We start from the raw sequence: 21,567 nt of genomic DNA on the forward strand, positions 1-21,567 counted from the left end.
CACTTTATACCCCGGAATAAACCCGCGCGTAAAACGTTGATAAATCATATATACCGAAGCTATTTGTTAACCGCAAACAAATATTTATGAGCTACTCCGTTTGACTATGCTCAGGCAGATTTCACTGATTTAAAAGATGGAAGATTTGCAATTTTGTCGATTAGCAAATCTCATTCAATGTGTATCCTTAAATTGCGATAACGTAACGTCATGTAACGTCGCTGATGGACGAAATACGCGAAAGGCATCTGTTCGTGACTGAATTATTGCCAAGGATGTCGTTCATCATTCAACGAATATTTTTAGATGCGGTAACGCGGAGGGATACGTGCGGAAACTCGAAACATTTATTTTACAGAATGATTAATGTCCCGGCTTGGGAAACGGGACAGTTGACGCAGTGCGGGGGTGCACTCTCGGAGAGACTGCGCTGTTTTACCGTAATTAGGGCCATATTCCTTCAGGCTTTTTGCAAGACTACACTTACTCAGATATAGTCGGTGTCTTGGCACGAGCTCTTTGTTTCCTTCGAAAACGTACACCTCGAAGGTTGTCAGCGTTAACGATCTACCGCGATGCATCTTCCACCCGGTGACACGTAAACACGCTCGCGTCGATCGATTTTGATCTTCGACATTTCGTGATTCTTAGTTTACCCACGACTTATTCGTTCAAGATTCTGATTTTCATATGGTAACGCGATGCGATGAATGTCGATTCTCCAGTTACTCCTAGCTGCGATTCGCCTTTGAATTCGATATTCAGGTGAAAATGTATCGTTCACGGCTGGGTAAAGCCACACGATCGCTCGTGTATCCGTGTACAAACGCCGTGCCGCGTTACACGGCCGAACAGACACCGATATATTTCTCATTCGAGCGCGAGAGTGCACGCGATGCGGCATCACCAGCGAAATGAAGAGATGCCCCGGTAATGTATTCGAATAACGGTGGGGGAAGACAGAAAGAGTGTGTTGGAAGAGCCGGGATTTCGACGAGGATAGGGACGGTACTCCGAAACACGCGGGTGTATACCGTTTCTCTGTGTATGCGCGCATAGAAGATTTCAGCACGGACCACAATATTACCATAAAGCCGCCGCCGCGGTTATGCATAAGCATAATTTTTCCGGCGGCCGTTGCGCACGGCTTACGAGTCGCCGCGTCTCTAATTAGTCATGCGGCTAAACATTGCATAAATTCGCAATAAAGCTACCGCGGAACCACGGGCCGTTTCATCCGGGCCGTCCAAATTACCCGGGATTTCCTTCACGTGCGTTAATGTCCGTTCATCGGGATTGCCGGTAAATGTCGCGAGTTAACACGTCCCGGACGCGCCAGTTTCGAGCAAAGAAACTCGCGTCTCGCAATTTCCTCGATTTATTTGCATCGATTTATTTACTCTCTCTAAATTCTCACTTTAAGCGATAAAAAGATTTTAAAAATATAGAACGAAATTGAAAGAGATGGAATAATGAAAAATAATGAAAAATGCTAGATCGACGGATTCAAGTGATAGCGATATGCGATAAGTCGTACGTCACGTGAGCGTTCGTGCGCAAAAGAAGTAATATTTAGACGAGACTAAAACGATAAAATCAATTTTCCTATACAAAGCGTTCATTAAAGCTTCGTCCGTCAATGTTTAACTTTTTCTTCAAGTTCATTAGGTCGTTCATTTTTCTTCCGGCTCTTTCTTCCTCTGACTGGGTTTTTCGTTCTCCGACCTTGTTTTTTTCATTTTTACGATATTCTATGCTTTCTTCTCGCGCTCGTCATGCTGCGTCCAACGAACGAGGAAAATATGAGAATAAGGATATGAGGATAAAAGGGGTAGTGAGTTGGGAAAGGAGTTGAATACCCCCAGGACAGCGTTTGCCTTACGACAGCTGAGTGTCCTCGGGTTTCTCTCGTGTTCTTTGCCATTTCTCCGATCTTCTATCGGACACGATAGATCTTCGCTAATGGTTACTTTTCGGCAGGACGGACGTCTTTCCTACGACCAATGTGATCTTTGACCGTAAGAATTCGATCCACTTTAATGACGACGTTGATTAAGTAAACGTAAGTTAGGTTCTACATAGATATACTTTGCAGATATATATATATATATATATAATCGCGACGAAAATATAGGAAGATACATTTTCTTTTCAAATAGACGGATGAAAATTGTATATATGTCGAGAGAAAAGCGAGAGAAATAGCGAAAATAGGTTTTAAAAGCGTACCAGCTTTCGTTCGTTGCCTCTGCAATCGTTTCCTGCTCGGCGCGGAGAATTATTCGGAAACGATAATTGCTCCATTGTATCTCGAAAAGACGATAGCTGCAAACATCGATCGATCGTGATCTAGACAATCACTCAGCATCAGATAGCGAAGCATCAGCATCAGATAGATTCTATCGCGCCTCTAACTGAAGCGTAATCTCTCTCCTCGTCGAACGCTCGTTCATCGACGCTGCTCGACCAAGTCTCGTTCGTTGATGCATAGACCAAGGGATGAAGCTTTCCGTTGCCGCACCGAAGGGATTAAGCGGCATTGTTCATGAAACGCCTAGCAGACAAAAGAAAATCGTGTTGAGTCCCTCAGCCCATCGAACGGCGCCGTCGTGTTTCGTTCTCGCTGTCTTTTTACAGATATAGTTTAAAAATATAATTTTGTATTTTTTAGAAATTTTTTAGCGCGATTTTAGATACGATTCTTCTTGAAAATATCTGATTATTATATAACACTTCTCTCTTCAAGTATCAAGATTTTTTACAACATCGATATTTTATCAAGTCATATTGTTAAAGACCGCTTGAAATTAATTGGGAAATAAAAATAATATTTATTTGTTATTTAAATTCGCTAAAATTATTTTTAATTGTCACTATTAAATAATTCCGGTTAATCCGTTTAAGTAACTCCGTTAAATAACAATACGGGTACAATTGTATATTTAATACACGAATTCACATGTACTTGTGAAACTACATAATTGAATATCGAAGTTGCGACGTCTAAGCTACGATTTCCTCCACGTTTTGCAAAACTTTATAACGATGGCAGGATGAAAATCGGTTAATATTTATTAATGCCCCGCGATAATTTATAGCTTTATCTTGCGATTCACCTGTTAATCTCGCCGCTTTTCTACCATGATTTGAAAGACTTACTTAATGACCATCTTTATATATATATATATATATGTATATATGTAACTGCGACGCGGAGAAGGAGCAAATGAGGTTTCGCAATGGATCGATATGTTAATGAACGTAGATTAGAGCCGTAAGTTCTTCGAAATTGTGTCGCTAGATATGCGAATAAACGTGCCAAGGTTGAAATGTCTCTCTCTCTCTCTCTTACTCTTTAACGGGGTGCATGTACAACATTTCATTGACGGTGTACATATTGCTGTCTATATTGCGTTTGGACATTGTTCACCCGTATATATGTACATACATTCCGTGATACCGGAATTCCAATTGACGTTGATACGAGATCGACGAACATGCGCGCCGCTGCGAAATGAAGTTCGTCGACGCAGCCTCCCTTATCGGCCGCTCTGACGTATCTTCATCCTCCTTTCCTCCTCCTCCTCCTCCTCCTCACCCCTCGCTTCCCCTCCCTTGCTCTCACCCTTTCTGAAACTTTCAATTATTCCAGGCCGAGATTTAATATCGCGCGATAATGTCGCCGCACGGACGAACGTTTACACGTGTGCACGGTAACGATAGCTGCTCTTCTCGAGGGCACATACTTGGGAGCGGGTTATTAAATTTTCACAGGAACGAGAGCAGCCTTAAATATCGATTTCGGTCCCTCTTCTCTTCCTCTCCCTCACTCTTTCTTTTTCTCCGCTTCAAGTTCCCACCCGTCTTTTCCTCCCGCCCGTTCGTTTAAAGTCTCTCCACAACGCTGTCTCGCCACCGAACAGCCGCCCATCGAATGTAGCATGATTAAACGGAAGACTTGCAAGTACCTTTCTCCCTCTCTTTCTCTTCCTCCCTTCTCGCGAGATAGATATCTCACATTTTTTGAAATTCCATCGGTGACTACGAAATTAGTTGGTACGGAAAAGAAAGGGAAGGCTTGACGGGCCGGGTGGAGGCATTAATCTCTTGAGGACTTCGACAGTTGCTCCCGGCTGAAAGAAGGAAAGTCCTCGATCTTCGCTGATACTCGGGCTATTTGTTATCGCGCTGGCACGATCTTTTTCGTTCATTACGGCACGTAGCAGCTACCGATCGAATTCCGAAATTCGGAAATGGCTACGCCGTTCATCATGTTCCTGTCTCCATGAAGATTAATTCACTTTATTATCGCGTTTCAAATATAATTTATGCGAAAAATTTTTCACACCCACACGCGCTACGATAAGAATAATGCAGTTTATATATCCAAGCTACTGCGTATTATATATCCGCGCGCGGCGAAAACATTCCCTTTAATCTGCAAATAATTTCCTAGTTTATTTACTTGTTAATTAAGCGACCGTTGTGTGCACTTCTGCGTCTTACTCTGGGAATATTTTGCACCAGACAAACAGCCGGCTTGCGAGCCAAGTGCTTCTTTTTTAATTTTGTTGTTTCATCCCTTTTCACCGGGCTGCGACGACTGGCCGTATCTACTTCTCGCAGCCGCACTGCAGAGTGTATAGTGTAGCACAGAGAGTCGCACCCAGTGTGAAAGAAGAGGAGTACGCGAGGCAGAGATGTAAGCGCAAAGTAAGGTCGGTTTTCGCTCCTCCCTTTCACGAGGGCGAGGGCGTCACAAAGAAACGGGGCCCCTCAGAACGGTCCGAGGTCGCTAGAGAGCTAAGCAGATTACGTTAATAAATCCCTATAGCAGCGCACGTCCATTTTCTGCTGGATCCAAAACTGACGCATCCGGAGCAACCATTACGGGCGCCGTGTCTTCCCCGAGGTCGTACGTGCCTTCGACTTTCTTCCTGTCTCGTTTGACACGAAAACGCTTTATGCTCACCACAATGCGCAAATTTCTGCTTTCTCCCGTCTCCGTCGCGAAATTATAAATGTATATACGTACGTGATTTTATAAATTGACTTGTCACGAGCTTGCACGACAGCGTAAAGGGAGTTTATGATTTTAATTTAGGAAGTAAACGCTATATCTTCCTTTGATAATATTTTGATTCGACAACTGGATGTGATGAGCGTTATTTTATTTTGCTGTATAAAAATTAGTAATAAAAGAGTACAATTATAACGGAATTACAACTAAAAAATATCATTTCAAATTATACCTTTATTAATATTTATATTACAAATATACGAAATATACGAAATGTTGATTAACAATTATGTGCTTTGTTAATTGGTTCGATTATTAATATTTCGATAAATTATTTCCCCGAAACAGATAATGCTGCGCAATATGGCTTCATAATTTGTTAGTTAGGCATTATATAATTATTACATAGTATATATTCGTATGAAAATCTGCTTAGTACAAAAACATCATGCAGGATTAACCAACTGCCCAAAGCGGGAGCAAGGTCGTTGCATAAATTTACAGAGGCACTCGCGAACGGAGTTTCTCCGTTGCTTTTCCTAAAGCCTTGAAAGTTATTACGTGCATTCTCTCTTATGAAACACAGACGTAGTCTGAGGTTTAGTTATTAACGCATACAACTCTTTTCACGCACCCACTATACTCTCCTCGCTGTTGCATAATTATCTACTGGAATTGTTTGCGAGAAAGTTGAAATAAATTATATATTTATCTTTTACACAATTTATTTTTCGCCAATTTAAATCAACTTATCATATATTATCTTTTTGTCATTTTACCTTGCCGTTTGCTGTCGATGATCAAAAATTACTTATGCGATGTTTAAATGTGACACGTGTTACAAAATAATTGTCCGACGAATAATCTTTTTAAATAACGTCACAAATCACGTGAGCGCAGCCAGAGTTGAGTGCAGAAAGAGATTGGGTGCGCATCGAGAGTGCTTATCGCGTCGGTGCACATCATTCCGCTCGTTACATTCTTGATATGAGGCTCAACCGGCGGCATTTCAATGGTTCTACATTATTGTCGACTGCCGAGTATCAAAATATACATTGATTCCGTACGTGTCATACAATGGACATCGTGTTCCCGTTAGTCCGCGCTGCTCGTAGCTCATCGTCTCTCTCCGCCATTGCCGCGCGCAATCGACTAACTGTCAATCGATCGAGTTGGATTAAGATAATTTCGTTATCGGCCAGCAGGCCGGCCTAGGTGTCCGTCAGACAACGAGACCGGATTTCCGATGAACGTTCGTCGACCGAAGTAAAAATTTATTCGACGCTGTGGATAAAAGTGCAGCGATGGAAAATTATTGCGTCCGATTTATTTAAAACGCTTAAAAGAAAAATCAACGACTGATGATTCGTTTTCAGCAATCTGTATTTAATTACTCTACGCAGGTTTCATTGTTTTCGCGGAATGCGCATATCGTTAACGAGCCGATGTATAATTCGTTTGAAATTTCTAGAGAATAGTAAAAGGACGAATAGTTTTCCACGCGTTTCTCATACATTAAAGGAATTTAAATTCCGCTCCTGTGTTCCGCACGAGGCTCGCATTGTTCCCGGTCGAAGTGCTCGGGCATTATGAATTCCCGATCTCGAGGACGTCCAAGTTTTATAGCACCTGGCAATAAAGAGCGTTAGCATAATCGCGTCGTCGCTAAATTCAGAAATCACGGTCTGGCGAATATTCGGTTTTATCGGTAGCCGCGAATCAGCACGCGAATAAGAGAGACCACGACGACGACGACGATGGTTAAGGACGGGGGCTCGAAGGGAAAGAAGAAAGACAGAATCGGTCCAAGTCGTCGAACGCGTTTGCCGAGGCTGCGTCAACGATGCGGAAAGCCCGAGGTGAAATTTGGGTCAGCATCAAGGAACGAAAACGATCGTCAATATTTTTTCTCCGCGCGTCGCGTCGCTCGGATCACTCCTCTGATCCCCTGTTTTCGCCAAGTTGAACGTCGTCTTCCTTATCGAGGCCCGCCGTATGTCCTCGTTAGGGAAGGCAAAGCCGTTTGCCACAGCGAGCGACATAAACCCTTCTGGAAAGGGTCGGAATCGACTACGCCAAAGGTTCCTATCGCCCCTCTTCTCCTACCATTTTTCTACCTCTTTTTCTCTGACTCATTTCACTTCAGTTTTGTACGTAATAAAAAAGAAGCGTGGAAAAACGAAAAATGACTGGGAAGGAATGCATTTGCGACGCCGGGCTATTTAGCTGACTAGTCGGCCTGAAAGTGCGATATCCGCTTTATGGGATCTCCTTCATCTCCCTCCGCGCGCCTTTCCACATATTCAGTCACTTCTAGACTCTAGACGTGTTTCGCTTCGTGACATTTTCGTTTCCTCCTCCGTTAGTGTATCGAAAGAGGTGTACCACGACTACTTGTCCGCGCTATACACACGTATGTGGCTCGCGTATTGCGTAAACCCTCCTTTCCTGTTTTTCCCACCGAACGATGATAAATATTCGTTGCCTTTAAACTAGCCTGTCAGCTTTATAATCAAACCTGCCGTTTCGGCTTTCACGCTCGGAAGGCGCGCATATCGTGACACCTAATCGTAATATATCGATCACGCGGTTTAGCCTTTCGTGAAAACGTCAATATCGGCGGCCAGTGTATTGAAGCGGAATTATTGGCATGCGAATATTCCGCGGGCTCTCGCTTATCATTGCGGTATATTCCCGTGCACATCGAAATTCTTTATGCTGCGGGTTTTTACAGCGTTACGTATCAGTCGTTCGGATATTTCCCGTCCGTTGAATAAGCGTTTCGTTGGTATTATGCAAGAGTTATAATATAATATAAAAATAGTTGTAAAAACATAATCTAATAATCCGAATTTTATAATCGCATTGCATTTTTCGCAGACACACATATGTTGCAGTTTTATTCGCTATTTTTTTTGGTGCTTAAATAAAAATTTCACTTTTTTAAATAGATAATGTAACTGTTGTATACGTGTTCTTTTTTTATTATGAAAATGCCAGTTTAATCGCATTATATTCTCGTATAAATAATTTACATAATTCTTCCGCGCTTGAATAGGTGCAAGATCCTCGGGCGTACATGGATCGAGCTTTAATAAAGAGTGATACGCGACAGGCGAAATACATTATTAAGCGACTCACGATGTGTACAGGGTGCGTCACAGTGAATTTCGTCGTATTAAATGGGACTTTTTTGCCGGCACGTTTGGCAAGCCGAGACCAACCCTCTGTGTAATAACCAGGGGTGCCGTGGCCAAGTCCCACGAGGGCGGTGAATAAGGGCCGCACCGTGGACTGACTTCGTAGTAGTTAGATCGCGCAAACTTTTCGTACCCTACTCGCGTAATTTTCGAAGTTACGTCGTCGGGCTGCCCGCGTAATTTCCACAGTGTATATTATAAGCCGTTCGTGACCCGACCCGCAATGTTTTTTAATTTTTCTTCCTCATACTTGAGGAAGACGAGACTGGCGTTTGCCCGAAATTACGTCATTCTCTTCTAAGCCGTAAACAAAGTTAATGAAGTAATATACCTCCTGAATAAAAGTAGAATTGTACGATCTATCTGCGCGCATCGGGTAAGGAACAAAATGAAAATCATAATTAAAAATATGCTATACACGCGTCGATAAAATATTTCAGGGAGAAAGAATAAAAAAATATTATGTACATTTATTTCGAAGGATTGAAACATATAACGCGAATCAGAAGCGCGATTCGAGAAATCCAAGCGCGAACAAGATCTTCCACGCCGATCCCTTTCTTTCACGTCATTCACTTTTGTTCTGTCTGTTTTTTCTCCGCCGGGAGAGTCGAGTTCGCGCAGCGTGCGTCGGAAACGTATCTCGGTTTTCTCGCGTCGCCCTGCTGCACACGGGACCCGTGGTAGTCGTAGTTGCGGAGTGCCCCTTTATTTTCATTTTCGCTGCTTCCCCCGTGGCGCTGTTTCTCCCTATATTTATCTAATAGCACCACGGACCACGAGTCGCTCTTCCATCCCCCTGCCATCCACCCTTTCGCCGCCGCACTTGCATATAGTCGGCCGCGCGCACTTTGCACCTCCATTATACGGGCAGTTTCCCTCCCCGCTCTGGCGTATCCTCGAAATAATTAAGAGTTCATTAAGCCAAGATTGATTGCTCTGTTTAGAGTCAGCCTGTGCAGCGGCTCGAACTCTCTCTCTCTCTCTCTCTCTTTCTATTTTCCTTCTCTTTCTCTGACAGTTGTATGACGCACGCGAATTCATGAATAGGATTGCTGTTCATCAGCTGTCATATATTTTTTCACTTCTTTCATTGTTCGAGCTAATAGCTAATAATTATACATCAACTTCAAATTAACTTTGACAGTGAACAACTATTTGTCAAGATACTCTGTTTGCGCGCCGACACTTATTCAGAATATGTTTCAATGGGTTCTCGCGAATAAGATGCTTGACATCGAGATCCTCCTAAGAAATAGTGATTATTATTTTCCGGAAGAGAGGCGGACGTGCCTTACAATGCCGGTATCGTCTTGTTATTCATTCGGAAGGGTGATATGTAATGCCGTAAAAACTTAATGGAAAAGAATTTTGAAGATGAAGCAAGAGCCATCGCAGTCAAGTTAGACCCTCTCGTCCATTTCCGCTTTACGGTAAGGAGGTCTGGGACGTCTCGGGGACGCCCTTAACAATACAAATGCTTGTCGTATTCTCAACGGGATCCGCGCAAACGACGTCGCTTGGCATTATGAAAATACCGGTCCCGGCAAAGTGAAGGTGCTCTCGCTGTTGTCGTTTCGGAGACGCGAATTATATTGGAAACAGTCTCAAGCTGAATCAGGTTCTAAATAACGACTAAGCACTTTATTCCAACTTTTGTAGCAAAATTTACTGTGATACTTATATTCAATATTTACACGATATATATATTGCAGGCTGCTTGTAAAATTTATTTATTTTTTTAGTTGAAGACTTCTTAAAAAGACTTCGAAATACTTGAATCTTTTCATAAAGCACTGAATCTTTGTAAGAGTGTTTTAAGTTTTGAAAGTTTTGTAAACAAGCTTAATTTTTACAAAGAATTTTAAATATAGAACACATGCAAAAATTTCAAACATACATATAATGTATTTCTCATATTAAATTATTTATTATTTTACTTCCATATATATAATTCAATTTTACAAAATATAAAACAAGATATTTAATAATTAATATCCAAAGGCAGTAAATTATTACTCGGAATAAAATAGATATATCTTAATCCAGATTTATCTGCAAAGAATCGAGTCGGCGAGTTTAATCGTCGAATCGCTAATCTAAGTTAGTCGACGCACATTTTCTTACAAGTCACGCGCGCGAATGACTGATTTAAGTACCCAGGCTCTCCTGGGTGGATTTGACAATAAGATCGAAGGAGAGGTTCGAAAGAAGAATAGTTACCTCCGAAGACCGATTCCCATTACGGTTATTACTCGTCGTCCGGAGTAACAAGAACCCGGTAGATTGCCTCAAATCACCGACTGCGATCCGCCTAGCAATCAAGCCACCCCGTTTTTCTCCATCCTGCCCGCGATTCTAGCCTCTGACTATAAGTTACCTTCGGAACTCATTATCGATCGTCGCTCCCCCGTATAACGAACTTTAAATCGATGATTGCACTAACGAGATGTCCAGGTGAGAACTCGCGCCTCTCTAATCCGCGAAACTTACAAATTACATCAGGTTTCCGTAGCCGGAGAGATTTCCCGGATAGAAGTATTTGTCTTTCTGTGCATAATTGCTTAAACTTTGAGCATCTTTGAAAAATTTCTGCAAACTTCTTTTCTTCTTGCCGCGTCTATGCTGATTACGCTACATAACGTCACGAAATCAGCACAATAAGAATTGTTGCACGTGGAAACATAAATGTGACGTGATACAAATTCGCGAGATTTTACTTGCTGCAAGAAACGCAATAATTTTTTGTTACGACATAAAGATCATAATTTCTTTTTCGCCGTTTAGTTCACGGTGACACGTGTCGATGTAAAGTATTATTATTTCGCTGGATCTTCATCGTATGTGTGGGTTGATGATCTCGACCATCATATAAACTGCAAATTAAAAACCGAGTCGTAAGTAATTTCGAGCAAAAGCTCGAAACGTCCACGACCGACCGCTTTTTCCTTCTCACTTATACTACAGGCTCCTGCCGCTTTCATTTTTTTTTTTTTTGAACCGCGTTTGAAAGCACGAAAAGCGAGCGGCGTATCGTATTTACACAGCCAGCAGAAACTGTGCTGACAGCCAGACGGCCGAGGGAAAGAACAGCGGCCATTGTGTTCCAGTGGGTCACATATGAAACAGTGGTGTCGGTAGGACGAGAACAAACAGCTGTATGCCAACTTACTCGATTAAGGACGATTGAAACGAATCCCTTTTACCTATGGCGGTAGTATTTTACAGTAACTCGGCTTTATGTTTCGCGCTGACGTTGCAAATCGACATATCGTTTACGGAGGTTTACGAAGAGAAACGTTCCTACCGAATAAATTGTTCTATTATGTAGTAAAAAAGTTTTCACCGAGAGTGGAAAAGTTGTATACCATTTATATATATATAAAAGGGTTGGAAAAGTGGAACGAATCGCGAAATGAAATCGTATGAGGAAGGAAATCGTATGTACGTTGCCGCGATTGAATGTCGGCACGGGGAGGCGCGGCCTAGCGGAGGTGACACGTTCCCGAGAGCGAAACATTCCATGATTGATGGAGTATACGAAATTGGAGCGACTTGATTGCCCATGCAGATCAAAGCGCATCTGCATGTGACGCGTGACGTATATCCAGCTGGTAACGGGATCCAGCCTCGGATAGAGATCCGGTCTCGGTTCGCGAGTCACGGCTAAGTTGAAACAAGGCGGCGCGTGTTGCACGAATTTACGGTATCGCCGCCTGTCGATCGCGCAAACGGTCCCCCGATCGTGATCCAGTGACGATATATCTTCCGGAGCATGTAGATTCAATTCGAGCGAATATCGCGACGGTCGATGCTCCTGTACAATGCGCACGCTAGCGACGTACGAGAGGTTACCTAAGACGCGAAGAAAGAACAGACGCGAGACGGCGGAGGAAGGCTTGGGAAAAATACGCGGGACCATGGGTTACGGTGATAAATCACCCTCGATCTTATTCGGGAGATCTTTTCAGGTTCTTGTTAGCGAAACGTCGGTCTTCGGGGTATCCTTGGACGAACGAGGAAAACTGCCTGGAGTTAGGGTCTGGCATAGGTTCCATCGGACTGACGATAAGATGCAGTTCTTCACACGCAACAAAACACTACAAGATTCAGGTGACGTTACGGGTAATCCTACTTGACTAACATGAGCTAACCGTCTGGTGGTCGGAAGAAAAATTGCGGCTAGGAGTCCTCTCTCTCTCTCTCTCTCTCTTTTTCTCTCTTTCTCGCTGTAGGATTTCCGTTTCTCTCGAAAAAGTAAATTGCGGCCCATGCAGCCTAGCACTCTCGATAATTAAAGTGCCGTATTAGGAGCGTCCATCCAAGGGATAGGAAGGGGGAAAAGCAAGCGGAGAATGGGCCCAAGCTAAACGGCTCTAATCCCTTTTCCCGATTGTCCTAACAACTTCGGCTCTATTTATTCTCATGAGTTTACTTAAGCCACGATCGAACGAGAATGCGGCGGTTTGGAAAGTAGAGAGGGAGAATCGGGTTTAGAGATTCGGCGACCGTATAATACCGATCAGAGGGTAATCGGTTCTGCAAGGAAAAAAAAACAGGGGAAAAAAAAAAAGAAAAATACGGCTCTCTATCTATCTGTGAGTTCACGGTCCGATAAGTATAGTCTGTGAAATAAATTATTCGACGGATACTCTCCGAGTATCGCGCGACAAGAACGACGATCGTCGATATACGTGAAATATATTGTAATTTGCGCGCCGACTATCGGAGAGAGAGACCAGTTAATTGTAATCTTCGGCGCATAAACGCCCGGCTCCGTGCCGCGATTCATAATTACTCTCGGCTTTTATCTCACGCTGGAATTCATATCGCATGACCTACGTGCCGAGGAAAACTTACCTTATCGTCCCTCCGTATCGACATCTATATTTTATTCCGGCCCGATTGTTTCCAAGTTCTACATTTAACTCGGCGCGCTACGAAACTGCGAGTTTCTCTCTCTCGCGCGGGTTTCGGACGAGTAACGATTTTCAATAGAAGGCTGCAAATACCGTTATGTGTGTCGCCGTTGTGGACAGCAGAGAACTCGGTGAATGTGCAGAAAACGCGATATTGTCGAACGCTCGACGGCCTCGGCCGTTCTCGCGCGTTCTCCATCGAATATGGTAGATGGAACGGTCTTAGACGAAATTGAACGAAGGTTGAACGAAAGTAACTAGCAGCCTTTGAGAGATAGAGATCGAATAAAAACTTGTCCCGCGGAAGTTAACTTCCTCTGTTTAAATGGAGGGAATTAATATTTGACAGGAATGTATCGGTTCTTTCTCACGTATATCGTGCCAGAGGATAACGAGAACGTCGAGTTGCGTTTCGACGACGAGCAACAACAACCGTCCACGGCTGGCTCAGCTGTGGCATTTTAATGCGACGCCTTTCGGAACTCGATTCAGTGAATCGCGTTATTCAAATTTGCGGTCCTCGACGGTTCTGTTTCCCCGTCACGCCTCGCGCAAAGAGAAAGAGGGATCGGCGCGTACAAGAGTTTCGCTGTAAATTACAACCGCGGTCTCTGATGGTTCACGAGAGCGAACACACACACAGACTCGCGACGACTGCTCGCATTTTTATCGCTATCGACGATCGCATTAAGGCAACGAAAGGCTCGTAGGAGGAATTAGCGTACCGGGGGATCGTACGACAAAACGGATAAAATAAGACCGCGCGCGTCGAGGCGCAGATGCGAGAACGAGAGAGATTAAATACGGCCTGCGAAACGCGAGAAGGGAGAGAAATGTGTCATTTGTGCAAAACTAGTGCGTGTGCGCCGGTAACGCACGTGTGTCGGAGAAAGCGAATACCGTATGCGAGCACCGCGAACGTTTCATTTTCTCTGGATTAAGTAACCACCGCGGCCGTTACGTGCATGCGCTCGCCGCTATTAACGATTTAATTAGTGTAAGTTTTCATCTCTAGGATTACAAACGAGTGGTGGTGGTGGTGGTGGTGCGCGGGAGGGAGGGCAAATGGTCAGTGGCGCGAGAATGGAGGAGGGTGGAAGGAAAGCGCGAACCCGTTTTTCATCCGGGGTAGCCGGCTTATTATTGCGTTTTCGCGGATTACATCCCGGCAATTTGCCGCTCGCGTGTAACGTAACGAGTCGAGAAGAGTGTCATTAATTGCTGCAGGCGCTGTTCAAGGATTCCGAAAGAAACGGGGTCGCGGGGTCTGCAACGAAATATACCCCGGGTTGAAGATGGACAAACAAAATGTCGTAATTTAATTCCGACCAAAGTTTTTCTCGGACGCGGAATATTTGCGCGCCCGGAACGTTGCCTCTCGTTTTCCTCGTCGGTAATTGGCGTTAATCTCGTTTCCACGTCGGAGTAATGAGCCGGGCTGTTTATACATATATATATATACACGTGTACTCTTTCGCCCGAAACTTCGTTGCACTTTTCTCGAACGAACGTTTATGGGAGCCGTTCAATCGGCAGTTTCCGCGACTTCCTGCACCGGAGAGCGCAGTGCTTCTCATTTCGCTAAGTTGTCGTTCGTTGTTTTGATTTAAGTAGAACTGCTCTCCCCGTAAGAATGTCACGTCTGGCAGATCCAAATAGACGTGTTCGCGACACCAAACTCGAGTGGATTGGTCGACAGCGGCTGGAGAGACAACGACAAGGGTAGAAGCGAGAGAAAAGGGGGACGAGAGAAGGGACGAGGGTGGAGAGACATAGAGGGACCTCGCGCGAGCTCCCCGTGTGCTCTCTTCTCAAACTATTTATTCCGGCACAAATCGCATTACCAACTTGAACTGCAAAATTGACTTCGTCCAACTTTTACGGCGCCTCCGCCCCTTCGACGCCACCCGCACGGTCAGAACTTCGACTGTACGAGGGTTTACCAAACTCAGTTTAAGAAGAAGAAGAAGAACTGTTTCAGCTATAGAGGGAAAGAAAGAGAGAGGCGTATCTTGCGGGGGACTTTCTCTCCTCCTTCGTCGATATAAAATCGCGCGACGCGAGTTTTCGGCAGAATGGCAGTTCGAAAGTTCGAGCCGTCAGGAATAACGAACGGTATCGTAATCGTAGCTCATCATATGCTATACTTCTCTCATCAATTCAGGCTTAGCGTATGAACCTATATAAATCTTCGCGTCGCCACCTCCTTCGCTCTCTTCGCTAATACCCCTCTTTGCCTGCAAATCGCCTTTTCTTACCCGCGTCCTAAATATTCGTTCGGCACGAAATTCATTAACGAGTTTCTCACGCGCGATACATTTTTCCTCTACGTAATGCACAACCTTAATGACGCCCGTGTTCCCATTCCCCGCGAGGAAAGAGCTGGAACGCTGGAAAAACACTCGTTACGTCGTTTATGAGCTCACGCCGCTTAATTCATCGCGTCCTAGTCGATCTAATTAGATCGGATAGATTATCCCGACAAATAATTCGCGCGTCTCTCTCATTTTTCCTCTCGATCGCGATTTCATTCGATTTTAAGCGCCCGAATTTTACGAGTAGTCGCGCTTCGAGCGACGCGTTCAATCGGCAGATGATACCGTGGTGATGTCACTGCAATTTTCGACGGTATCGTCGCGCGCGGGGGGGCCGTGATTAATCAAAACGATAAACTATTCCTTATTAATAAGCTCTAAAGCGGTTCGCGCCCAAAGAGAGCGGGGCTATAACTCACGACGGAACAGATACCTTCTGGGCTTCGCATTAAAATTGAAATTAGCCACCCATTTGTCTTCCCGTTTGGCTTAATCGTGACTAGCCAGGTGATTTATGGTTTTCACTTCTGCCGGGCAAAGTGTAGTTTCCCTTGCCGGATACGGCGCAACGCGTAATGCAATTCAAACCCCGGGCGGAAAAAAAAGTTTTGGCGGCGGGCGCGATGAAAAGCATGCCGCTTATAGCCATATTGCGTGATCGCGCTATAACAGCTGTTGGAAAATAGTTTTGCTCAACTCGCCCGGAACTCCTTATTACGTTCTAAACGCGCGCGCGCGACCGTCTTGTGTGATATAATGTCATCGCGCTTTGTATATGTATATCGTTCCCCCGGTGCCGTGATACATTGGCAACCATTTTATATTCCCACGCCCTCCATAAACAGTCTACTGCGTTTTAATTGGCATTAACTGCCGTAAACTTAGGGGCGCTCGCGGAGTACTGCGTATTGGTATGCGGAATTGCAGTTAGCACCCGTGCTTTTCTACGGTCGCCATGAATATGCAAGGAGGCTTGCTCCGAGGCAGCATAACATTGATCGATCGATAATAACAACAATGACTAATACATCGCGTGTATTGTATATAAATATTCAAGTAGAGACGAGAGAATACATTGAATTCAGTGAATGATTAGGTGTAACGGTATTAAAATATATATGTATATATAACGTTGCACAAATGCAACGAATGCGCGCGATATATAATGCGATTAAAAGCGTTGACGCGTCAATTACGAATATGCCGTAGTAAATAACATTTATGTACGATGCGAAAGTTTCGGTTGTATTGTCTACTCGAAGCACATATAAACTTCGGATATGAAATTTACGGAAAATCTCGTTACATAGATACGCCCGTAATAGCTTTCGCAACGCGTTCGAGGAAATGCAACAAAGGTTCCTGGTTCTATATCAGGTAAACGTGCACTGTTTGCGAATACTTGCTCTAGTTTCCGATCACGTGGCAGTTAATGTGTGCGCTCAACTACATTCCGTATTTCATATTGATGCGCAGGACTTGATAGTGAGTTGCGTAACAAATCAGTATACAGCAGGCTGTTTAAGTAGATGAGCAACACATGTATAATAAATTTCTTGTGGTCGTAATGTAATCTCAAGCTATTAATAGATCGTGCATTGGGAGTGTCGAGGCTAATACATGTGTTTATGGTTTTTTAATCACCACGATTATAAATTTCCATATTTTTTATCACTAAGGAATCAAAGATCTATTGCCATACCATGTTACATTTTGAAACATACTTTTTAAATCACATGTTTGTAAATAAATTTGGTGTTATTTTTATGATATTTGTGTAATATGTCGAACTGCTTTTTAAATCTTTTAAATTTAATGATCTTTATACTTTTAAAAACAGAATAATTTCCGCATTAAAAAAATTTCTAATACATGCATATATTCATTTTAATCATGTATATTTATTTATTTTAGAAAGTTGTTTCAACCATATATGTAAAAAAAAGAAACAATTTTATTTTTTAAATACTCTACTTATATGTGATTGGCAATATGAAAAGTAAACTCGAGGTTCTTCTTCTCACTTACTAGTAAAGAACTCGTGTTGCACCGAGTAGCGTATATTTAGATCAAGGTAAATCACACTGCCCGTTACTACAAATACAAAAATCGTAGTGCGGAGGGGAGGAGGACAGTGCGAATAAGAGTGGGGTCTTTCAGTCACTCTGGGAATGAACTACGTTACTAGAGGGAATAAGCGCGATGTTGCGCTGCGTACACAGTGGTTCCCCGATCGCTGACACGACCGAGATCCTGAGGCCTCGAAAGGTTTGCGGGCGGCTAAAAACGCGTCAGACGAATTAACGGTCAGTCGACCAGTGTCGCAACCCAAAGGTCGTCGATAAACTTTCGGTTGTGAGTATCATGGAATTGATTTGGGCATTCGTTCTGCTGGTTCTCCTCGTACATCCGTCCCAACCGTCGCACCTCGAAGTGGTTTACCAATGGAAATATCTGGATTGGGTTTGGCCAAATATACTTCTGTCAGGGAAAAACTACACGCTGGGCAATGCCTTCACGCAAGACGTGGATATCGACAGACAAGGTCGCGTGTTCGTGACAAGTCCGCAGTGGTTGGATGGCGTACCAATTAGTTTATCTTTGGTGACTAAGGAGTATGGGCCCGGCGGTCGTTTGCTTGTACCGTATCCCAATTGGTCCTGGCACACGCCGTATAATTGTGAAAGCATTATATCTGTCTACAGACTGGCGGTAATCTCGCAATTGATATTAGGCTGGATTTAATCGTAGCAAAAAATTCTGAATGTTTAGATTTTTCTTCATATTCCAAAATTTCCATTCAAGATTTTTTCGCTCTTTAAATCAAGCGTTAAGTAACAAATTTTTGCAATAATAAAATTGATCAGATTGTACTTACATACTTTAGATCGACGAGTGCAATCGCTTATGGGTGGTCGACACCGGCAGAGTAATGAGAAACGCAATTTGCCCTACGAAAATATTGATTTTCGATCTTGCCACGGATCAGCTAATCCATAAATACGTAGTACCGGATGATCAAGTGCTATACGGGAAAGCGGCATTAGTTACGCCAATCGTCGATGTCGGAAAAACGTGTCTCGATACTTATCTCTACATGGCGGACGTGGATCAAAATGGACTAGTGATTTATGACTTATATCGCGACTATTCCTGGCGAGTAAACAACACACGTGGTAACGCGTTCGGCCCGGATGAGGATGCTATGAATATTACAATCGCGGGTGAATGGTTTGATTTGACCGACGGTACACTCGGTATGTCACTGTCGCCGTTGGGATATTTTAATCACAGGTATTAATGCTAATTGCCGTTCTTCCGGATAAGTCAATTTGTAAACGTTTGTTTCGAGGCTTTATCTAGATGCGATAGAAATTTCAATCAATCTGACGTCATTTGGAAATGTAGAAATTTAGAAAATTATATGTGTAAGATTAGAAAATCATCTTTTCGTTTAGTACACACGAAAATTAATTTGATTGTGTTTACACATTTTTTAGATCAATAGAAATATTATATTATTTTTTTGTCAGCGAAAAGAATTTAAACAATTTCCTCAAAATATCGATAAAAGCTTTTTTTGATACAAGTATATTCGTTCGTAAAATGATAAAAAATTGCTCGCCGTTTGTCACGAATGTTTGTCACTTTCAGATATTTGTATTTTAACTCACTCGCCAGTTACTATCAGAAATACACGGACACGTTTTCATTGACGCTGAGCGAGTTCACGGAACCGGTGGTATTTCAATCAAATTACAAGCGTGCGAGCCAAGCGGGCGTGCAGGCAACCTCTCGAAGAGGCGTAATATTTTTCCAATTGGTCCAATTAACTGCTATTGCCTGTTGGGACATCGGGAAACCATTTACTCCGGAGAACGTCGTGATAATAGCACAAGACGAGGAGACTCTGCAGTACGTGAGCGGCATTAAGGTGATCACGAATAGGGCCGGCGAGGAAGAATTGTGGTTCAATACCAACAGGCTTCAGAAGACGATAAACATGACTCTCAAACCGACGGAGACAAACTTTCGAATAATTAGAGGCGCGGTTGATGATATCATCCGGGGTACGAATTGCGAGCCGTACGGCATAAGATCGCAAGCACCGGATACTATCTTTTGGCATCAAATATAATTTACATTAACATTAAATTACATATTTTTCATTATTTCTCCTTTTAGACATTCCTGTGCATTTTATGTATTCTTGTACATCATTCGAACGTGTCATTTAAGACGCGAGAACGAAATTGTCGAGCGTTATTCGTTGGTGAGAGATGGAAAATTTAAAAAATAAAATCGCGCATAACGGCGTGTCTGTGCAAAACTTTCTCGACACTTTTCCTTCCATCACGTTTCGCGTCCAGAGACGCGGATTTGTAACTAAAAGCGACAGATCGTTTGCGTATCCGCGCACGGCTGGATAGAAGGACGGAATGGCAGCCGATCCTGCGAATGACAGCCGGAGCGTGTAGCAATTTAGTTAACCGTTTCATTGCTGCCTTTTGAGATGTAACGATGAGGTCTGTCGGTGACACGAGCACCGCCGCGAATCCCGAATGTTTCGACAGGGTGGCTTGACGCCACGAGTAAAGAGGGGTAGAGGGTGGGGGAAGGGAGAGTGTCGTGTACGTAACAGGGAAAGGTGGGAGAGACAGGAAGAGGGCAGGGAGAAACGACTCGACGAATTTCTTGCCACGGCGATTCGACCAAGTTTTACCGAGCTTTTATCGGTGCGCCGCCGATTTCGCGCGGATGGCGGGTCCGGAATAAATGCGCATTCACGGGGAATTGTTCGCGTTACCCTCTCGAGATACCCAATAGGGCGCGCGCAATTCCGGGAAATTCGTGTCACCTACTTCTCTTTCCACGGCGCGATTCGGCGTGTGACTAATGGCGGCATATTCATGGCGCAGCCTCGTCCCTTTTCCGGCGCCCCTGCGACACCACCCGATCCTCCCTCTTACGAAGCTCTGGCAGTTAACCTCAGACAACCCCTTCGTCGCGATAATATACGACTGCCCTTAAATTTTCGTTCCCCTCCGGCGTGCTTGCTTGGCCTATCTCACCACGTGGAGAGCAGGAGAGCACACGTTCTTCTTTTCGGAATAACTTGGCTTAACCCCCGCGATTATTATTGCGAGGTCGAGCCGGTTTTTATAGCGCGATCACGTTGCCACATTTATAATGAGAATATCATGAGACATGAAACAAACGTAAAGATATCAAGCTCCCTTTACGCGAAAGCGTACGTGTTCTCTTCGCGTCTTGGACCTATCGACCTGTGTTTATCTCTTTATACGGCGTATGAATATTAATCGATTGTGGTTGTGGTAGAATAATGTCGCGCAAGGGATTCGGGTCGACGTGTTCGTATAATAAAGCACATTTTCGGCGCATTTTCTCGCGATCAAAGTCGTTATATCTTAAAGATGGGATGTAGAATTATTTAAGATAGTTATATTTCATCGCGAATGTGTTCGCGACTTAGAAGGAAACGTCTCGAATTGTTTTTACGAGGGTAGTTTTAAAATGATTTTATGAGCACGCGAAATAACAGCTCGAAATTTCGAAATAAATTTACATCTCTGTTTCACTACTCTCGATATACATAACTACTAGCATTTGGCACTGATATTCGCGTGTATACGAGCCTGAGTGACCCAGACAGTGCTTTATGCTCGCCGCTGATGATGTAACAACGCGGAACGCGCCTGTCTTTCTACAGAAAGGCACGTGTGTTCTGCATTTTGCACGTTATTACTATGAAATGAATACTTGCAGAATGATCATACACTTATGTAATATAGATATATGTGGTTTTCAAGGAGAAGTGATAAAATGATGCGATCGGTGTATTCTTTTTTTAAATATTGCATTATTACATTATTCTCGAAAGCATATACTTTATTAGCAATATAAGGCCTTTTAATTATTCTCAAACTCAAACGTTCAGTCTCGAGCTTCATTAAATTGTCCACGTGTGTGTGTGTGTGTGACGAAGATGATAGCTTTTTAAATCATTATGTTATTTCATGAAACTCGACATTTGGCCGAGTATCGTGGTCCGTTGAACCAGCTGCATACGACATTCGCGAAGCGGTGCGTAA

The 21,567-nt window shown here is 43.5% G+C and overlaps 2 protein-coding genes across 11 annotated transcripts in view; both read left to right on the forward strand.

Moving 5' to 3' along the window:
• Nucleotides 1-21,567, forward strand: part of bru3 (CUGBP Elav-like family member bruno 3) — a 545,388-nt gene that overhangs the window by 113,537 nt on the left and 410,284 nt on the right. The gene's annotated exons all lie outside the window — the stretch shown is intronic.
• Nucleotides 17,617-19,609, forward strand: LOC114942538 (royal jelly protein-like protein). The gene is made up of 3 exons (XM_029317911.2): nucleotides 17,617-18,166; nucleotides 18,342-18,748; nucleotides 19,109-19,609. The coding sequence occupies exons 1-3, from the start codon at nucleotides 17,819-17,821 to the stop codon at nucleotides 19,590-19,592; spliced, it is 1,239 nt and encodes a 412-aa protein (XP_029173744.1). The 5' UTR covers nucleotides 17,617-17,818; the 3' UTR covers nucleotides 19,593-19,609.

The sequence above is a fragment of the Nylanderia fulva genome, unplaced genomic scaffold (assembly GCF_048542155.1).
Source record: "Nylanderia fulva isolate GAGA-0341 unplaced genomic scaffold, ASM4854215v1 Scaffold3, whole genome shotgun sequence".
Classification (NCBI taxonomy): domain Eukaryota; kingdom Metazoa; phylum Arthropoda; class Insecta; order Hymenoptera; family Formicidae; genus Nylanderia; species Nylanderia fulva.